The 20,260-nt window shown below is 43.7% G+C and overlaps 1 protein-coding gene across 1 annotated transcript in view; it reads right to left on the reverse strand.

Annotated features, from left to right (window-relative positions):
* Nucleotides 1-2,017: 2,017 nt before the first annotated feature.
* The window catches only part of TG (thyroglobulin), a 209,669-nt gene continuing 191,426 nt past the window's right edge, over nucleotides 2,018-20,260 (reverse strand). Inside the window, exons 46-48 of the mRNA XM_077811405.1 lie at nucleotides 7,485-7,625; nucleotides 6,468-6,658; nucleotides 2,018-2,366 (exon numbers count right to left, since the gene is read on the reverse strand). Coding sequence (XP_077667531.1) covers nucleotides 2,245-2,366; nucleotides 6,468-6,658; nucleotides 7,485-7,625 — 454 coding nt within the window. The 3' untranslated portion in view covers nucleotides 2,018-2,244. The remainder of the gene's footprint in view (nucleotides 2,367-6,467; nucleotides 6,659-7,484; nucleotides 7,626-20,260) is intronic.

Here is a 20,260-nt window from a genome sequence, read left to right on the forward strand (position 1 = left end):
GACCTCCATTTTTTTGTATAAACTTACTGTTTGCAAGTTTCCTGCTTCTCTACAATGTGCCACATCAGGATCACATTCCTACTGGCGGCTTGTAATGGGATGAGTAAGAAAAAAGAAAACAAAATCAGATGTGATACTGTGGCCCAAGCATCCCGTGGTGGCAACAAATGGGCAGTACCAAGTTACGAGTCTATGCTCAGGGATTTGCCTAGCCATGCCCAGACAGGCATGTTTCTCCTGTGATCACCATCTTCACGGGATTTCACTGAAGGGAACCCTGTGTGGTCTTTGCCTAAAGCTGAGAACTCACTGGTTGCTATGGTTACTGTCAGATGTATGTACAGAAATCCTTTTACAAGTTAAGTAACATGTAGAACATGGTGTTCCAAAGCTCCTGGAAGTGAAACTGATCTCCAAGAGCATGGTGGTTCTCAGAGCTAGCGCAGTCCAGAGTTAGAACAACTGACATCTTTCGACCCGGCCTAGCTGAGGGTTGACAGCCTAGACAAAGGACAGGCTTGGACCTTTACAAAGCACAAAAGAGCCCAAGACAAAGATCTTAGATAGGGCGACCACAGGGGTGAACTGAAGTTAACACAACACCCAGGTTATGAAGAGAGACAAAAAGGCTTGAACTGTATAATAGGAGTAAGGGCACAAGACAGCACCCATTATGGCGGCAACACTCTTCCAGCAGGAATGTCTCAAAGAAAGTGGATCTCAGCTCTCTCTGCTGGACAAGCGATGTATGGACTGACCACTGGGCGAGAAATACCTTATCAGACAGGAAAGAGATTTGTTCATATGTGTAAGCTCTAGACTGTGTTTGATATTTCTTACATCTATAAGCATATGTTTCCAATCCTTCTACTTGCTTCTATTTTTGAATCTTTGTCAATGGCATGTGGCCCATCTGTGACTGCTAGCAACAAATATCCCCAATGGCCAGTGATGGGACACTAGAAGAGGAGGGCTCTGAGTTACTACAGAGAATTCTGTCCCAGGTGTCTGGCTGGTGGGTCTTGCCCACATGCTCAGGGTCCAACTGACTGCCATATTTGGGGTCAGGAAGGAATTTTGCCCCAGGTCAGATTGGTGAGACCCTGGGGATTTTTCACCTTCCTCTGCAGCATGAGGCACGGGGTCACTTACAGGTTTAAATTAGAGTAAATGGTGGATTCTCTGACTTGAAGTCTTTAAATCATGATCTGAGGACTTCAGTAACTCAACCAGCAATTAGGGGTCTATTACAGGAGTGGGTGGGTGAGGTTCTGTGACCTGCAATGTGCAGCAGGTCAGACTAGATGATTATGATGGTCCCTTCTGATCTTAACAAGAGATAAATTTCTATGTGTTTTTTCTAAAGGAACAACAAAGTGCTGTGTGAACTGAGGTGAACCTCGTGAACTGGGAGGCATGGCTTCCATGGAGGCAGGAAATGTGTATGCACTATGAAGTCAAGGGACCAGTCACTTGAGCATACAAAGTGGGATGTACAGACAGGTTGGGACTTGTAACCTGCGGCCAGAGCGTAACTCTGGGAGCTAACTCTCTCCATAGATTTAGCAACAGGTTACCTCTGCTCTGCCCCAAGGAATTACTTAGGCAGCCTAAGGGTTGGGGTGTGCAAATTGCTGGCCTGTAGAGGGAAAGGGCAGGGCTGGCTGAGACCAGAGTGAGCTGCTCATGTTGCCAGCAGCCAGTGGCTTTGAGCGAGTTTCCCCCGGTGAGCATCGATAAGACTCCTTCGCACTGTAAGAGGTGGTAGCAATTCACCCTGTACCCCTTGGTGACCCCAAAGGGACACAGATACCTGGTCGGTTTGTCTATTTTGCAGAGACTTCTTGGTGCTTCAGTATAAATGCTGACCTTGTACACGGCACTGCTGCCAGCATTGCATCCTCCATTAGGTTTCCTTTCATGACTAAGTGACTTTTTTAGGGTTGCAAGTAACAAATTCTGACTTTTAGGGTTTGGGGTTTTTTGTTTTTTTTTTCAGTTTTATTGCACACTTACATCATAAAATACAGTTTCTTTTGGCCTAACATTATTGCTGACAGACTACTTTGCTGTGTGTCACTTAATAACGCACATACATTTACACTGAACGTTGCTGTATCTAACTTACGCTTTCATGCTCGGAAAGATATTGCAGAAATGGAAGCAACTGTGCCTGTGTGCTGTGACACTGTTACACAGATGTACAATGACATGATTAACCAATCTAAAATGTAGTGTGACATTCTATTTGCTGTAAGCCGCCTTGTCTTCCACTGACTGGCTCTGTGGGTCTTCAGAATTAAGCGCTGCACCTGGTTCTTCACTGGGACTGCTTTCCATGGATTGCGCGCCAATAGCTGTTCTGCCTGAAACCACAATATAAATAGGATTAAAATAAATGGAATATTTTTTCATCGAGGCAGCATTTAAACACAGCGGGCTAAGAGCAATATGCTTCGTCAACGACATTTTAATAACATTTTTATACAGATGTAAACCTCTCAGTCAGCTAATTTGCATTTAGCAGCCCACACACAGACTGCATTGCAGAAATTACAGATTCTTTAATGATAAAATTAATTATCAAGGTGTTAACATGCTTTAAGTAACTGTCACTGGAACAAGAAAAGGAGTACTTGTGGCACCTTAGAGACTAACCAATTTATTTGAGCATGAGCTTTCGTGAGCTACAGCTCACTTCATCGGATGTGAGCTGTAGCTCACGAAAGCTCATGCTCAAATAAATTGGTTAGTCTCTAAGGTGCCACAAGTCCTCCTTTTCTTTTTGCGAATACAGATTAACACGGCTGTTACTCTGAAACCTGTCACTGGAACGTAAACCTTCATTTGCAGTAATTCCGTGGTGCAGTCTTGACCCTCCTGCGTCGGAAGTGGAGGTTGCCGCAAGAAGATTATAAAAAGTTGTTTTTGCTTCCTGCTATTGATATTTAAACCAATTGATTCTACACACTAATCATCCCAGTGAAAAAACAAGTTCCTCCTAAAGCTCCTTTGAGCCTGGCCTACCAAACTATAAATTCATTTCGCTTACCTTCCAGAATCTCACACATCTCAAAACATTCTGGGGCATCTATAGTCTTCCCATTATACCTTTTAGATACAGTAGAATCATAGAATCATAGAATATCAGGGTTGGAAGGGACCTCAGGAGGTCATCTAGTCCAACCCCCTGCTCAAAAGCAGGACCCATCCCCAATTAAATCATCCCAGCCAGGGCTTTGTCAAGCCTGACCTTAAAAACTTCTAAGGAAGGAGATTCCACCACCTCCCTAGGCAACGCATTCCAGTGTTTCACCACCCTCCTAGTGAAAAAGTTTTTCCTAATATCCAACCTAAACCTCCCCCACTGCAACTTGAGACCATGTTTCATTCATGTCCTATACTAAGTAAGCTTCTGTCGCAGTTTTCCTTTTTTTTTTGGGGGGGGGGGGGGGGGGAGGAGGAAAGTCCACGCTTGAATTTCATACGGGGCGACTGCATGATTGGACCTGCAATTTCCTGAATTGTAATAAATACCCAGTACTAGTTTTTCTAGCTTCCATTCACTGTAGTCTTAGAGCCCCAAAATCTACCTGTTGTGCAGGAGGGAGAGTAAGATCATAGTGTTATTCAATGGAATGGACCCTGTCATGCACATGGAATTTGAAGCCCTTGCAACTATCTCTGGATACCCACAAACATTCCATGGCTTTTGTTTGCGGTTAATTTCAAGTCGGTAACATGGACACTGGAAAAAGCCATCTAGTACTTTCCATTACACGTCTCAATTTTGGTTTTGGTGAACCCCAGGCAAACCCATGGGAGCAATCACGAACCCGAACACAAAATATACGTGTGGGCTCACTATGAAATTCAACCCTGAAAACTCCATTGGTTGAAATTCAGATTCTATGATCTGCCTGACCCCATTTGAACTGTTCCCTACATACACAGTTTGCAAACCAGTTTCAAACCAAACTTGGAAGCATTCATACAGCTTTGGTTACAAGTCATTTATAATGAAACAGACCCAGACTTTTCTCAATACGCTGCCAATGGCAATGCTAGTAATGAAATAATCCTTTGCACTATTTATAGAAGGAGTGTCAAAAAATTATCTTCAAGTAAAGATAATAAGACATTTATTCCAAATATATGCTAACTACAAACAGTATGTTTCATTGCCCAGTGCTATGGTCTGGGTCACATAATGAAACACCTATTTCAAGGTGGAGAACTTTTTATATTATTTTAGATTTATTTCATGGAAGTAAAATTACAGAGAGCAGCTCAGCGGTGTGTATGTTCAGCCATTTCTAACCCAGTCATGAATAACTTTAAATACATGCAACTACAAAGCTTCAACTGATTCTATATGCTGGAGGCTTGATTCTAGAAGGTGCTGAGCAGTGACTTCAATGGGAGATGGGAACACCTGACAGGAGCACTTAGTGTCTTGCAGGATCAAGCTCTAGATATTGCTGAAGAAACACTGATTACTGCTAATTTGATATTTCTAGGATACACCATTTTGGGGGAGCTGTTAAAGTAGCAAAGCAGCATGAAAAGTGTTCTACAAGCTAATTACACCCTATTTTTTGGTTTATGGTCGCCTATGGACAATGATTTGGCCAATTCACCTCCAGTTTGGCCAAAAACCAGTGTTCTCTCCCTCTAGATCACACAAGTGAAATTTGAAGGAGAAAGGACTCTGATTTGAAGATTTTGGAAGGAGTTAGGCAGCCAAAATTGGATTTAGAATGGAAGCCTGGTTACAACCTTAACTACAGAGAGGTTATCCCACACTCCTACCTTCCCCCACCTATCTATGCATCCGCCCACATATATGACCCTCATCACTGTAGTATCTGAACATCTCCCACTAGTTAAAAGATGGGGATATTCCATACCTGGGCATCACTAGCTTTCACGTTTCACTTTCACAACGCACCCAGCAATGGTTGCACAGAGGGCTCTGCTATGTTTTCCCTGATCAACGTGGACAAGAATTTTTTTTCTTGTAACTATTATAATAAACCTTTATTGTAGACCACATAGAATCATAGAATCATAGAATATCAGGGTTGGAAGGGACCTCAGGAGGTCATCTAGTCCAACCCCCTGCTCAAAAGCAGGACCCATCCCCAATTAAATCATCCCAGCCAGGGCTTTGTCAAGCCTGACCTTAAAAACTTCTAAGGAAGGAGATTCCACCACCTCCCTAGGTAACGCATTCCAGTGTTTCACCACCCTCCTAGTGAAAAAGTTTTTCCTAATATCCAACCTGAACCTCCCCTACTGCAACTTGAGACCATTACTCCTTGTCCTGTCCTCTTCCACCACTGAGAATAGTCTAGAACCATCCTCTCTGGAACTACCTCTCAGGTAGTTGAAAGCAGCTATCAAATCCCCCCTCATTCTTCTCTTCTGCAGACTAAACAATCCCAGTTCCCTCAGCCTCTCCTCATAACTCATGTGTTCCAGACCCCTAATCATTTTTGTTGCCCTTCGCTGGACTCTCTCCAATTTATCCACATCCTTCTTGTAGTGTGGGGCCCAAAACTGGACACAGTACTCCAGATGAGGCCTCACCAATGTCGAATAGAGGGGGACGATCACGTCCCTCGATCTGCTCGCTATGCCCCTACTTATACATCCCAAAATGCCATTGGCCTTCTTGGAAACAAGGGCACACTGCTGGCTCATATCCAGCTTCTCGTCCACTGTCACCCCTAGGTCCTTTTCCGCAGAACTGCTGCCTAGCCATTCGGCCCCTAGTCTGTAGCTGTGCATTGGGTTCTTCCGTCCTAAGTGCAGGACCCTGCACTTATCCTTATTGAACCTCATCAGATTTCTTTTGGCCCAATCCTCCAATTTGTCTAGGTCCCTCTGTATCCTATCCCTGCCCTCCAGCGTATCTACCACTCCTCCCAGTTTAGTATCATCCGCAAATTTGCTGAGAGTGCAATCCACACCATCCTCCAGATCATTTATGAAGATATTGAACAAAACCGGCCCCAGGACCGACCCCTGGGGCACTCCACTTGACACCGGCTGCCAACTAGACATGGAGCCATTGATCACTACCCGTTGAGCCCGACAATCTAGCCAACTTTCTACCCACCTTATGGTGCATTCATCCAGCCCATACTTCCTTAACTTGCTGACAAGAATACTGTGGGAATACATGACAGGAGACGGGGGACAACGTGCTTAATGCAGTTGTTGTTGACATGGTTTCAACTTTAGTCCCTATTCCGCAGTCTCAAGAAAAGTTTTAAAAATCAGTTTAAAGAAAGAAATTATCCCATTACCACATCTATCAGCACAACCACGTTAGCAGAGGCCATCTGTGAAAACTATATGCTAGCACAAAGGGAATTATGGTGTAGATAGGGCCATAGCAAGGACAGGACTTTAAACAGAAGCTCCAAGCCCTATTAAGTGACAGAATATTATCTACTTACTTGTAGAAACTTTGAGAGTTTTGATATAATCAGACCAAAAGGAACATTCTGCTCTTTTCAGTCCTTTATGATTTGGCAAGGAAACAGTGAATTCCTTATAGTTATCACCATTAGCGTGTGACAGGAACATGGGCCATAGGGACACAGCTCCAGTTAATTTTCTTGAGAAGTTATGAGGATAGTTTGGATTCCTGAATGAAGAAATAGAAAAGATTATTAGAAAACAATGGCATAAACATCACCAGTTAATAATCTCGACAGTGTATAATGGGGATTGGCTGGCTCAAGGGACTGGAGCTTTTCACCTCTGGGACACTAAGTCAAACTCAAGCCTGGTTAGCAAAAATGTTAGGCATGATCATCTGGTGATCTCTGATCAATTTGTACTGGACAAGCCATTCATCACACAAACACCATCACGGCTAGCATGTTCACTGGCCACCTCAGCAGGCTTCAGACTCAAGACAATCCTCTGAAACTCTCAAAAGGGGCACAGCAAGTTGCAGTTTCCAAGTGGAGACCCCACACAAGCATCTCACTAATATTTCTCACTCCCAGAAATGGGGCCACCTGACTAGTGCAGAGAAATATTCACAGGGCAGTGTGACAAAGCTTGCACAGCTACTTCCTGTGCTTCTGAAAAAGGACTCCAGGCCAAAATGACCCTTGTGGTCCCTTCTAACCCTATGGTGCTATAGTCAGACGTAGCTGCCTAAAGTTAAACTCCTGAAACTGGATTTAGTCACCGGTTGCTCCTATTTATTTCAATGGAATTTGTGCATGCTCAGCACAGCTAAAAGTTAGGCTATTTTTATGTAGGTGACTGACTATTTTAGGCATCCAGGTTTGGCCACAGCCTTCTAACACTACTGGCCAAAGTCTTATACATCTATATAGATCCTACTCCTGTGACTGGAGACTCTTTGAATAAGGTCAGAATTGGACCCTAAATTTGCTTTTTAATATATACCCCCACCCCACAAGATAGTAGATAATACTTTGAAGTCACTCACTTACCCAGATTTTATGAAGTTGCCTATATACTGCATTATTTTTAAGGAAAGGCTCTTTTCTTCCAGAGTAAAGTGTTCTTCATACTGTGGGTGGAATGGCAGCCCAAAGGCATACTGAACATCAGGCAAGAGCTCCAGGCCTGAACTGAAAAATACACATACAAAAAAAGTAATGACCCACCCCACATCCATTTACTTGGGGGGTGGGGGTGGGAGGCAGAATAAAAAAATTAAAATTAAACATCATATTAAATATTTCAATCATTTAAAAAAAATTAAGCTAGAGCGTTCAACTCTTCTGCTCCCCCCCCAGCTATGCTACCCCACCCCTAGGAGATAGAGGGACCTGCTGAATGCTTCCCGGGAGCCGCCACAGGTAAGCACCGCCGGGACTCCCCACCTCGCCCCCCCGGCAGGTCCCTCTAGCTCTTAGGGGCTGGGTGGGGTGGGCATCCACTACAGTGGCCCACAAGACCCTCCTGCCCGGTTCTGGGGGCAGTCAGAGGACAGAGGTGGATCGGCACGGGTCCCGGTGGGGGGGGGGGGGGGGCTCAAGGAACATGGGGGGTTGGATGGGGCAGGAGTCCCAGGGGACGGGGGTTGGCCACGATCCCCTCGTGGGGGGAAAAGGGAACCGGTTGTTAAGATTTTGGCAGCTCATCACTGGTGACATGGATTGTGGCATTAATGATGGAAGAATAAATCTCCATTTATTTCAGAGACATGGGATGAAGTCCTGGTCCTACTGAAGTCAATGGGAGTTTTGCTTTTGATTTCAGTAGAGCCAGGATTCCACCCGTTAATCTTTGGATTCCAATACAGTTTCTTTGTGGGGAACCTGGGGTGTAAATCTACCTTGCACTAGCCTGCCTGCCGCACAGTAACTAGAGCTTGATGCCGCGCACTAAACAGTTCCCTAGTACACTTTGATCTACTTCCATCTCAAAGCGGGGTCAAAGTGCCCTACTAGGGAACTGTTAGTGCTGGAAGCAGGGTCCACATGTCCAGTTAACATGCAGCAGGCTAGTGTGAGGTAGCTGTGCATCCCAGATTGCTGTGCACTGTTTGTGTAGACAAGCCTGGAGATGTTTATGCAGATTTCTTTTAAACATAGTTTTATTCTAGTTTCTTGGGGGGAAGGGGGAGAAGTTGGTCCCTGCAGCCAACTTCTCCTTGAATTCTGAGTGGTAGCCCAGCAAACATGTCGTAGATTCCATTGTCAGTCAGATTAGGCTTCTGCAACTCTCTTTTACTGCAGTGGAATGATTTCTGCATGCAACCCGGAGTGTTCCAGCAGGGACAGAACTCTGGGCAGGCAGGAAGATGCCAGACTTCCAGGACCTAATAGTTTGGGATATGTTTACTAGTATATCAGGACACCAACCAAAATAGGTTGCTCAGCAGAAGTAATCTTCTAGTAAAGAGGTAACAGAACTGTGCTCAACACAGAACTGTGGGTCACAAATCAGAGATGTCGTTTTCCGTACCCCTTACTCTGTCTTGGTCAAATATTGATAACATCAAGGCAGTCTGCAGCAATGGGCTTTGGAACAAGGCTGGGATGAATAAAACCTAGAGCCACTCAGCAAGATTCTGTCTGTGAGTGGCTGCACAAGGTTGCTATCAAAAGCAGTAGCTGGGTACACAACTGAAACTATTTATGGACATAAAGTGCTGCAGTATTGATAAATCCCAGATGCTGCCTCCACTGGAACAAGGCTTGCATTTCAAAACACCCTAGGCAGGCAGACTGAATGGAAGATGACTCTTTTATATGTCAGGGTCAGAGGGAAGGTGGTGCTCCTCTGTCTCCAAATTCTCTATTTCAGAAAACATCCACGCATCCTATTAAATGAAACACATCTTTGCTCTTATTTTCCTTAGTCCTATCATAAAACCGCAGTAATACTTTGCATCTGGAAATGGAATATTTTACAGATTTTTCACCAGAAAAGTAGGTCCGATACTGGAGTAAAGCATATTTTTCTTCTCCAAATGTTTATAAAGGATTAAGCAAGAGGAGAGTTTAATAATTCTGCTTTAAGAATAACTTGCTTGGCCTTCTACATTTATAGCAATTTTTGGCATCAGTGCTGTGGTCAAAGTAGCAGGTACTTAAAGGAGCCACTATGTTTAAGAAAAAGAGTCGGTCTGGAATATAATGGCGTGATGAGGTAGTTAAGGGACAAATTCATCCATTTAATGGAGTTACTCCAGGGATGAAATTGTCTCTCAACAGAAAACAGGCGGGTTGTTAGCCAAGGCCTCTCGCACAATGAGATCATGTTCTCTGCACTAGTAGTCACACATATGGAGTTAGTTAGGTTCGTAGCAGTATGTTTAGCAAACTCTTAAACGGAGATCGAAGTAGGATTTTGTTTATTGATCTTGTCTGACAGTAATGCACGTTGGCCAGTGGATGTCCGTAGTAAGAGGACAGGGAAGAAAAGACAATGTTGACGGGGAGGGAAGGAGGGAGTGTGTGTCCCCCAGATGACCAGGCAGCAAATATCTGGGGAACTTTTCTCTTCCATGGGTAAAAATCTTCCCAAAGCGTTTGTATTGCCACTCATCACCACTGTATCTGAGTGCAGAGCACTAGAGATTGCTAGGAGCAGTAAAGCGCTTGGAGATTGTGGTTGACCTGGGGCCAGCAGGAGCTCTGAACAGACAGGAAACTAGCAGCTAAGGGAAGTCAGCTGAAGCAGCCACTGACTCCCTTTGCAGTACAAGTGAAGTGGGAAGCTGAGGGTTCAGAGCTGAGTGACTGTAATAACCTGTTCGTAGTTTCCCTGTAATAAATTCATTAGTTCTTTCAGGAAGTATTTCTTTGCTGTCACTTCTCTTGCAACATTCCCTCTTTTCCAGAGGGCTCCCCACATTAGCTCTTAACTGGCCCGCTTCCATCCTGATTCTAAGTGGGGAGGTTCAGAGCCCAGTGGAGGGTGATTTAGCGGGTGTTTTTATAGGACATTTTGATGAAAGGACACACTGTAAAGAGCGGTAGCTGTGTTAGTCTGTATCAGCAAAAACAATGAGGACTCCTTGTTGTTTCTACTGTAAAGAGCAACAGCAACTGAGACTTTTAAACAATATTTTTTTAGATGCAGACATTCAAATTAAAATATATCCCCCTCCAAACTACTGTTCATAAAACAGCACTATCTAAAGAAACCTCTTTTAAAGCAATAAATCAGTTATATGAATAAACCTCTGATGAAGAGAGTCAATTGTAACGATATATGTAATGAGTGAAATCCTGGTTCTATTGAAGTCATGGGAGCTTTGCCAATGGGAACAGGCCCAGGATTTCACCCAATAATATTACTATAGCACTTTACATTCAAGGATCTCAAAGCATTTTCCAAACATTAATCGACTCAGCCTGATAACTCTCTTATGAGAAAGCGTATCCGCTTTACAGATTGCTAAACTGAGCCACAGAGAAGCTAAGGGCTGTATTGTACTACCTGTATTGAATTGTACCTTGCTCAGTACTTGATTTCAATGGGAGAACTCACAGAGTAGGCCACTACTCAATATACGTAAAGCCAGGTGGCACAGTCTGGCACTAAGAGACTTCCCCAAGGTCAACCAGTAATTCAGGAGTGGAACTGGTTGGGGATTTTTCAGTTAAATATTTTTCATTTGAAAATGCCCATTGACTCCAAAATGTATAGTCATTGACAAAACTGTCCTTGAATCCAGAATGGAATTTTTGGAGAGAGAGAGAGAGAGCGCCCCCCAGAATAGGCTGGGGGTAAGGACTTGAACAGGGCCGTCCGTAGCTATTCTGGGGCCCTACGCAGCCGTCCCGTGGGGTGGGGTGGGGTATGGGTCCCCAGGCCTCCACAGGGGCAGGTGGGGGCAGGGCTGGCTTGGGAGACAGAGGGGAACTGCTCCCCAGCACTTACCAGTGACACAGCTGGGGCCGGGCCACTGCACTTCCTGCTGCCGGTGAGTGCGGGCCCAGCCCTGGGGCAGTCCTCAGGGGAGTGGGGGTGGGGCTGTGGCGGAGCAGGGCAGGGGTTTTGGGGAAGGGGCAGAGTGGGGGTGGGGCTGGGGCAGAGCAGGGGTGGGAAGAGGTGGGGCTGAGGCGGAGCAGGGGCGGGGGCCATGGGCAAGAGGCAGGGCAGGGGCTGGAGCAGCACGTAGCTGCGCAGGGCACCAAGAAAATTGGTGCCCCACATTTCTTGGTGCCCTATGCAGCTGCGTACTTTGCATATGGGTAGGGACGGCCCTGGACTTGAAGCTAGATCTCTCACATCACAGGTGAGTGTACTAATCACTGCATTAGGGCGTATTCAGGGATGGGGATCTCAGTCTCTCGCAAATGCTGAAAAGTCTAATTTTCATTCTCCCGTGTGGAACAAAAACAAATGTCAAAACTTCAGAACTATTCATGAAGTAGAGTTCTTGTTTTCTGTCCAGCCCTACTCAGGGCACACAATTAGAACAGGAGAGTGTGATGCGACAGACCACAATAGTTTCCTTGAGCAGGATCTTAGCTACACATACAGCTGTTGTTGCCCATTCAAATTCTGACTCATTCTGTATTATTTCCCCTTAGCAGATATGCAGATAATTCTGAACTTTATCCATGTCCTGTATCTAGTTCATTATTTCACCCTAGAAATTCATTTTTGTATTGTACAGTGGTTTGAATTTTAGATGAATGATGGACTCTGAAATGGAACCCTTCTCTTTTGTTCCTCTCCATCAAATGTTCCTTAACCCCATGATCTAACAATTTGAGCTAATCTTACATCATTCGGAGTCACATATTCTTCTACTTTTCAGTTGGTTTTGTGAATTTTTTTTGGTTTCTCCATCAGACAAAGATATAATCCAACATAAATCAATGTTGCAATTCAAAGGCAATAAATTGTAAACTATTTTGCAATCATGCTAAAGTTGAAAATAACAAGATAACCATAATTCTTTAATGAGAACTACTGACAAAACCATGGAAATAACCAGATGAACTAAACCTAGGTCAGCAGCAAACTCACCAAAAGGATGTTTATTTGCAAAATGTCTTTCTGACTGCATTGAACAAGGATGATTAATATCGTCCTCCTTGAAAGGCAGAGATAACTATTAACAGGATAGACTTAGAATTGTCTAAGCTGTATGACTCAGAACAGGACAGACATGTCTAGCCATATGTTTCCATTCTGTTTTGTGCTATTAAATTCTTATTGATAACTACACAACGGGAACAAATATATGGGGATTTAAACTGGGGGCGAGGGTGGGGAGTGCGTGTGGATGGAATTTAGTTGATGTCCTCTCCCCAAAATTCATGCCGTCTTAACCCATGTGAAGAGCTCTACCCAAATTTCCTGATATGGTACTAAGTAACTTATAGGCAACAAAAGTCCCCTGCTTCCCAAGCTATATTGTTTTGAACCTTGCTCTTTTGGGTAGTGAGCATGGTAGGACCTGGGTGGGGGAAATGCAAAGCAATGACAGAGTCTGATGAGATGTTTGAGGCAAACATGGAATAGCAGCTGATTTGGAGAAGCTTAGACCTTCAACCCTGCCCTGGTTTTGGTTGCAGACATTGAGCAAAATCCTGCAATGCCGTGTGGTACTAACCCAGACCTATGCATATCCCAGTGGGCAGTACCACCATGACAACTACTAAACGAGGTGACAGACTGTGAAGGCTGGCCTCTCTTGGTAAATTAGATCAACTCATCTGTGTCGCTCCGGGCTGGGAAAAATTCACACCCCTGAGCCACATAGTTAAGCCAACCTAACCCACAGTGTAGACAGCATTAGGTTGATGGAAGAATTTTTTCATTGTCCTAGGTACCGCCTCTTGGGGGGATAGATTAACTACAGCGATGGGAGAACCCCTCTGGTCCGTGTGTCTACAAAGAGGCACCACCGCAGTGCAGCTGCAGCCCTAGAGCGTGCCCCTGTCGCGTTCTACGTTTGCTTTCCACAACCAAATCTCTGTACAGTTTTTCATGAGTGATTTTATCCGAGTACTCGGATTCTAATATCTAAACTGGATTGTTAAATCTATTCACCTACATTTGGGTTATTGCTGATTGTGTACGCTATGTATCATATGCCTTTTAGAAAACTAACTTTGTATTTGTGGATAATCTAAGCACTATACCCAGATGTACAGATACTCTTTTCCCAACCTGTGTATTGTATAACTTTTTTTTAACATTAGCTTTAATAACATATAGCATTAGCCTCAGTGGATTTACCTGCCAGCCTTGCAATCTTAGCTGGGGATCTGAGCAACAAGCTATGTTCTTTTCTCCTCTTGATCATCACCAGTCATGAACGTTCTGCAGGCCAAATTATTCCCTACATGGCACGTGTGCAGACTTATTTGCAGAGGTGCAACTGAACCTCTAACTGGAATGTAGTAAACAACCCTGTTGATGCACAAGAAGAAATAGAACCCTGCACTGTTTCTTGGCTGTGGTGGGGCTAACAGGAGTAAAGCAATGTACTAAGATTTATACTAGTCATTAGATGTGGATCTGCAGTAGATCTGGGGATTGAAAAAGTATCATTTTTCCATAGTCCTTTGTAACAGAAGAACTGAATTTTAAGTGACTTTGCAACAGGCTACAGAGGGGGTCAGCGTCAGTGTCAGAGCTGAGACCAGAATTCAGAGTTCCTGGTGCCCAGCTTCATGCTCAAGGCACTAGATTCTATGTGATTAGAAAAGAATCACGAGTTATTTATGGTTAGAAGGTAACATTTTCAGACTGATTTGACAGAACAACATGGGTGAAATCTAGGCCTCGATGAGATCAACAACAAAACTCCCAGTGACTTTAATGAAGCCAGCTGTATAGCTGAAGAATATGATTCCAAATTTCATTTATACATAATGGATCACACATTTGCACAATCTTTTGGCCACTTTGAAAATCAGATCAAATGGTACAAATGCAGAATTCTTTTCTCAAGTATCGGAAATGATAAATTCACTTCTTCGTACAGACTTTTAAATTCCCTTTGAATGAATACTGATAGATTTACAGAGAAAGAATCAGTGTCTGGTGATGACCCTGGCAGCAGCAATCTAAATCAATCTTATAGAAAAGGAGCAATCTTCCAGCACTTTAAGCATTTTGCTTGTATTTCTATGTTCATCCTTATGACTAGCAAAAAAATAAAACCAAACCACCTAGTGAAGAAGATACTAGTTGGCTGTAGACAAAGAAGAAAAAAAAAAAGCTAAACATTTATAGCAGCATAGTGGGCCAAATTAATCCCAGGTGTGATCTCATAGCCTCCAGGGATACATTTGGCTCCTTGTGTCTCCACATATTACATAATCCTTTCAGACAAGTGGTAGAATATATAAAAGAGAAAAACATTTCTCTTGGTTTCTTTAAGGAAAATCGGAACATATGGAAAAAACTTACAGGAATGACCATTCCTACTGGCATAAAACTGTCACCCTTGTATTAAACAGGCCCAAGTGAATACATTTGAATTGCAAGAATATCCTGACCTTTCTTGTGTATTTTCCTATGATTCAATCACTATATACTATTTACTTCTAATATATAAAGTTTTCAACTATACAGTAGGGATGTACAAATTGAATCAAACAGATGTTAGCTAATGGAAACAGTGATCCAAGTCAAGAATGTGAATGTTTACGTTATTGGCTTTTTAATTCCAGAATGGGCCATTGTGATCATCTAGTCTAAACTGCTGCATAACATAGGCCATGGAATTTTATCCAGTAATTCCTGCATTAAACCCAGTAAAACGTGGTTCATCTAGAGAATGTATTTAAAAAGACATCCATTCAGGTCAAGCATGCTCATGGCAACTGACAGACTCTGAGGGCCAGAGCTCCAATAAAGGACCAGGAAGATGGATGCACTTTATGCAATCCAAAATGTGGATTCCAAATACCAGACTGCACTTATGGAAACTGAATGCTTGAAGATTTGGGACTTTGGTTGATGTGTGCAGTTTCAAAGGATACTTTTGCATTTTTTGGTCCCCCAAGACTTTTAGCTTGGTGTTGCTGTGACACTAGATTGCTGCCGTCTTCCCTGTCCATCAGTATGGCCCTACCAAATTCATGGCTGTGAAAAATGCACCACAGACTGTGAAATCTGGTCTCCCCCATGAAATCTGGCTCTTGGGGGGAGGAGGGAGTTGTGGGATTGCAACCCTTACTTCAGTGCTGGTGCTGCCTTCTGAGCTGGGCAGTTGGAGAGCAGCGGCTGCTGGCCGGGAGCCCAGCTCTGAAGGCAGACCTGCCGCCAGCAGCAGTGCAGGAGTGAGGGTGTCATGGTATGATATTGCCACCCTTACTTCTGCACCACTGTCCGCAGCAGCTTGCTGGAGCCAAGGGAGGTTCCCAAAGGTGGGACTGTGGAGCCTGGCGTATGGTAGAAGCCCAACACATGGTAGGAGCCCTCGGCTGGGGTGCCCTGAGCCCTGCCCCTCCCCGGCTCCAGGCCCAGCACTCGTGGGGTTAAAGGTTGTTAAAGGGGCTAAAGGGGCCTTGGGTTGGCTGTGTGTGTGCTGGGGGACCACAGCGCCACCCTTACCACAGCACCATGGGTGGGTGCCCACCCGTAAGGCTGGCCCTGCTGCCTCAAAGTGACGACCCCCCCTGTACCATGCCACTCTCACTTCTGTGCTGCTGCTGGCAGCGGTGCTGCCTTCAGAGCTGGGATCCCAGTCATCAGCCACAGAGCTTCCTGCAGCCGGGGGAGGTTCCCAGAGGTGGGTCTGACCCAGCTCCAGGAGTGGCCCATGCAGGGAAAGAGGAAGTCCTGCCCCTCCCCAGCCTGGCTGGGATTAGAAACTGGATCTGCTGAGTAATGAGGCCCCCAAATCTGAACACGACCACCCTAAAGGAAGAAATTTTAGAAAAAAGATTATATTTGGACCTGTAGACCAGATGTCAGAGAATCAGCAAAGGGACTTGAGGAGATGTGACATAGTTAGATTAGTGGGAAAGGAGGATTATTTTAGTGGAAGCATATGGGATGGATAGAAGAGAAGTGCGGTTTGAGCAGAGTAGATAATAATAGTCCAAGGGGAAGAAAACCAAGTTTTAGCAGAAGCAATGGAGAGAAAAAAGCTGATTTTAGAAGGGTTTTAGAGGGAAAAGTGACAAGACCTTGGCAAGTGTGAACGTATACTCTTATTACTGATTCTGACTGGCTAAGATCTCCACACATCCTCCAGTGTTTGTTACCATGTCCACCTGCCCACCATCTTAATCCACCTGTTTGTCTCATCTACCTGTTAGGCTTTGTCTTGTAGATAAGAAGTTCTTAGAAGCAATTTCCTTGTACAGCGCCTAACAAAATGGGCCTCAACATGGTAGGCTGCTGACTGCACCTGGGACTGTTATGCAGAAGGTCAGATTAGATCATCATAATCGTCCCATCGGTGATCATTAATTAATGAAGTAAGTAAATAAATTTCTTAAAACATATATTTTAAGAAATTTATATATTCTGTTAAATACAGAATGTCTGCTTTTATTCTGCCATATTATTGGTAAGTTTTACAGCCATTTGTATTATTGTTATTAATCAGAAAACCAATATACTTCGCAGTTGAGAAGATTCACATCTAAACTGAATCTGAATGAAGAACTCTTCCCATACCTTTTATTTATGAGTATCCTATCTACTGCTACTGCTAATGCAGACAACTCTGAGTATGTAGCAGCTGTTCAATAGCACACAGCAACCCCACACCACAGTACAGAAGTGAAGAATACAGTATCCCAACTAAAGTTACAGAAAGTAAGCAGAATGCAATTCCTGGTACAGGAATTTGGGCAGGACGTCAAGGTTAACAACAATTACTCTTGTAAGAACTATTATGGAATTTTTACTGACTGTGGGACAGCTCCTCAATTAGCGTAAACCAATGTAGCTCCACTGACTTTAATGGAATTACATTGATTAACATCAGCTCATTATCTGGCCCTTTAAGTGAGAAGGACCTTGATTTTTATATATCATCTGAAAGACAGCCCTCCAGCTGCACAGTGGGCCTGAAAACCATGTTGGGGCTTTGCTATAGTAATAATTCAATGACAGCAGCGCCACTTAATGAATCATCAACAAGCCAGATCGCATCTGGGATTATATAGAAACAGCCTAAAGGGTTAATGAATAGCTTCTTTGTTGTTATCGGTACTATTTACAAAACCAGACAGACAGAATCATTGTGGTCATGATGTACTTATCCTGTCTCCTTTTTCCTATAACTAAAATTATATCCTGAATTTCTACACTCTAAACACAAACAGCACTGCGCAGCTACATTCTTGCTGCTTTGTTTAGAACCAATGTTTACTCTAAGGCCTTACGTCTTCTGCAAATGGTGAAAGAAAAAAAAAGACATCTGGGTTATATATTTTTGCTGCAGATCATTAATACAGGAGTTGGCTATGCATTATGTTCCTTACTCAAATAGAAACTGAAGACTAAAACAGACACAGTGTCACGCCAAGCTGAGAGAATTTTACCATATGGATAGTGATATTAGTTCACTCTCTGTAAGTTCCACTTCGTTACTTGAGAACCCCCAGTTAATGGTTTCCTGTAATTCTGCACATATATAATAAACAGAAGTGTCGACTGTTCTTTCCATCTAGATCCATGTGTTTGTATACGTATAAAATAATATAGCACACACTATGTGTGCATATATTCATACCAAAAACATTCTAATGCAAGACAACATTCTCTTTTTACCATCATCTCTATACTGTAATGCCTCTAGCCTTCTGCAGTTATTTATTAATTAACTATAAAAAGTTTTGGGAACCCTAATGACTTACAGTGGACCAGGTAGTGCCTTTTAGTGGACCAATAAAATATATTATCTCACCCACCTTGTCTCTCTAATATCCTGGGACTGACATGGATACAATTACGCTGCATATTACGGTGGCCCACACACACAGGACTTGCAACATGTTAGACTGTGTGATTTATGCACAAGGTATGTGTAAAGTATCAAGCCATATATAGCAGGACACTGAGTTTTGACTCCAGGGTAGAGTAGGAACTAGAAGACATGCAGGGATCATTGTATTGTGCAACAACCTGTTTGGGAACAGCCATCTTCACAGTATAATGATTACTGCTATCTATGAAACTTATATGGTCCCCAGTATTGTCGTACTTGATCACATGACAATGTTTAATGTATTTATCCTTACAATACCTCTGTGAAGTAGGGAAGTGCTGTTGTCTACATTTGACAGATGGAGAACTGAACTGCAACACAGAGAGCCTAAATGACTTTGCCCAATGTCACACACAAAGTCTATAGCAGATCAGGGAATCAAACCTGTCTCTCTCAAGTCCCAGGGTAGCTCCTAACCACTGGGCTGTCCTTCCTCTCTTCCATGTGAAATTATTACAGCTTGTACAAAACACTCTGCAAGTCAATAAAGTTGAGTCGTATCTTGCAGCTTCCCTGTCTCAAACATTTCCATATACTAGAGTTAGGCTCAAGATGTAAAAACTAGACACGGGTGCAAATCTGAACTTCTCATGGCTTGAAGGAAAGCTGCGGAAATAGTGAAAAATATACCTGTAAAAATGTATTCAGAGATTTATGGAAAAATTTCCAATTGCCTGGGAAATCTATAGAGGTAGCTAAATTATGAGAAACTGTGTTTATGAATAGTGTATTCAAATGACAGGTTTCAGAGTAACAGCCGTGTTAGTCTGTATTCGCAAAAAGAAAAGGAGTCCTTGTGGCACCTTAGAGACTAACCAATTTATTTGAGCATGAGCTTTCGTGAGCTACAGCTCACTTCATCAGATGCATACCGTGGAAACTGCAGCAGACTTTATATATACACAGAGAATATGAAACAATACCTCCTCCCACCCCACTGTCCTGCTGGTAATAGCTTATCTAAAGTGAGCATCAGGTTAGGCCATTTCCAGCACAAATCCAGGTTTTCTCACCCTCCACCCCCCCCCACACACAAAGTCACTCTCCTGCTGGTGATAGCCCATCCAAAGTGACAACTCTTTACACAATGTGCATGATAATGAAGTTAGGCCATTTCCTGCACAAATCCAGGTTCTCTCACTACTATCCCCGATAATGTCACGGCTAACCTGGTGGCTGAACTTTGTGACTTTGTCCTTACCCATAACTATTTCACATTTGGGGACAATGTATACCTTCAGATCAGCGGCACTGCTATGGGTACCCGCATGGCCCCACAGTATGCCAACATTTTTATGGCTGATTTAGAACAACGCTTCCTCAGCTCTCGTCCCCTAAAGCCCCTACTCTACTTGCGCTATATTGATGACATCTTCATCATCTGGACCCATGGAAAAGAAGCCCTTGAAGAATTCCACCATGATTTCAACAATTTCCATCCCACCACCAACCTCAGCCTGGTCCAGTCCACACAAGAGATCCACTTCCTGGACACTACAGTGCTAATAAACAATGGTCACATAAACACCACCCTATACCGGAAACCTACTGACCGCTATTCCTACCTGCATGCCTCCAGCTTTCACCCTGACCACACCACACGATCCATCGTCTACAGCCAAGCTCTGCGATACAACCGCATTTGCTCCAACCCCTCAGACAGAGACAAACACCTACAAGATCTCTGTCAAGCTTTCTTACAACTACAATACCCACCTGCGGAAGTAAAGAAACAGATTGATAGAGCCAGAAGAGTTCCCAGAAGTTACCTACTACAGGACAGGCCTAACAAAGAAAATAACAGAACTCCACTAGCCATCACCTTCAGCC

This window comes from Eretmochelys imbricata, chromosome 2 (genome assembly GCF_965152235.1).
Source record: "Eretmochelys imbricata isolate rEreImb1 chromosome 2, rEreImb1.hap1, whole genome shotgun sequence".
Taxonomy (NCBI): domain Eukaryota; kingdom Metazoa; phylum Chordata; order Testudines; family Cheloniidae; genus Eretmochelys; species Eretmochelys imbricata.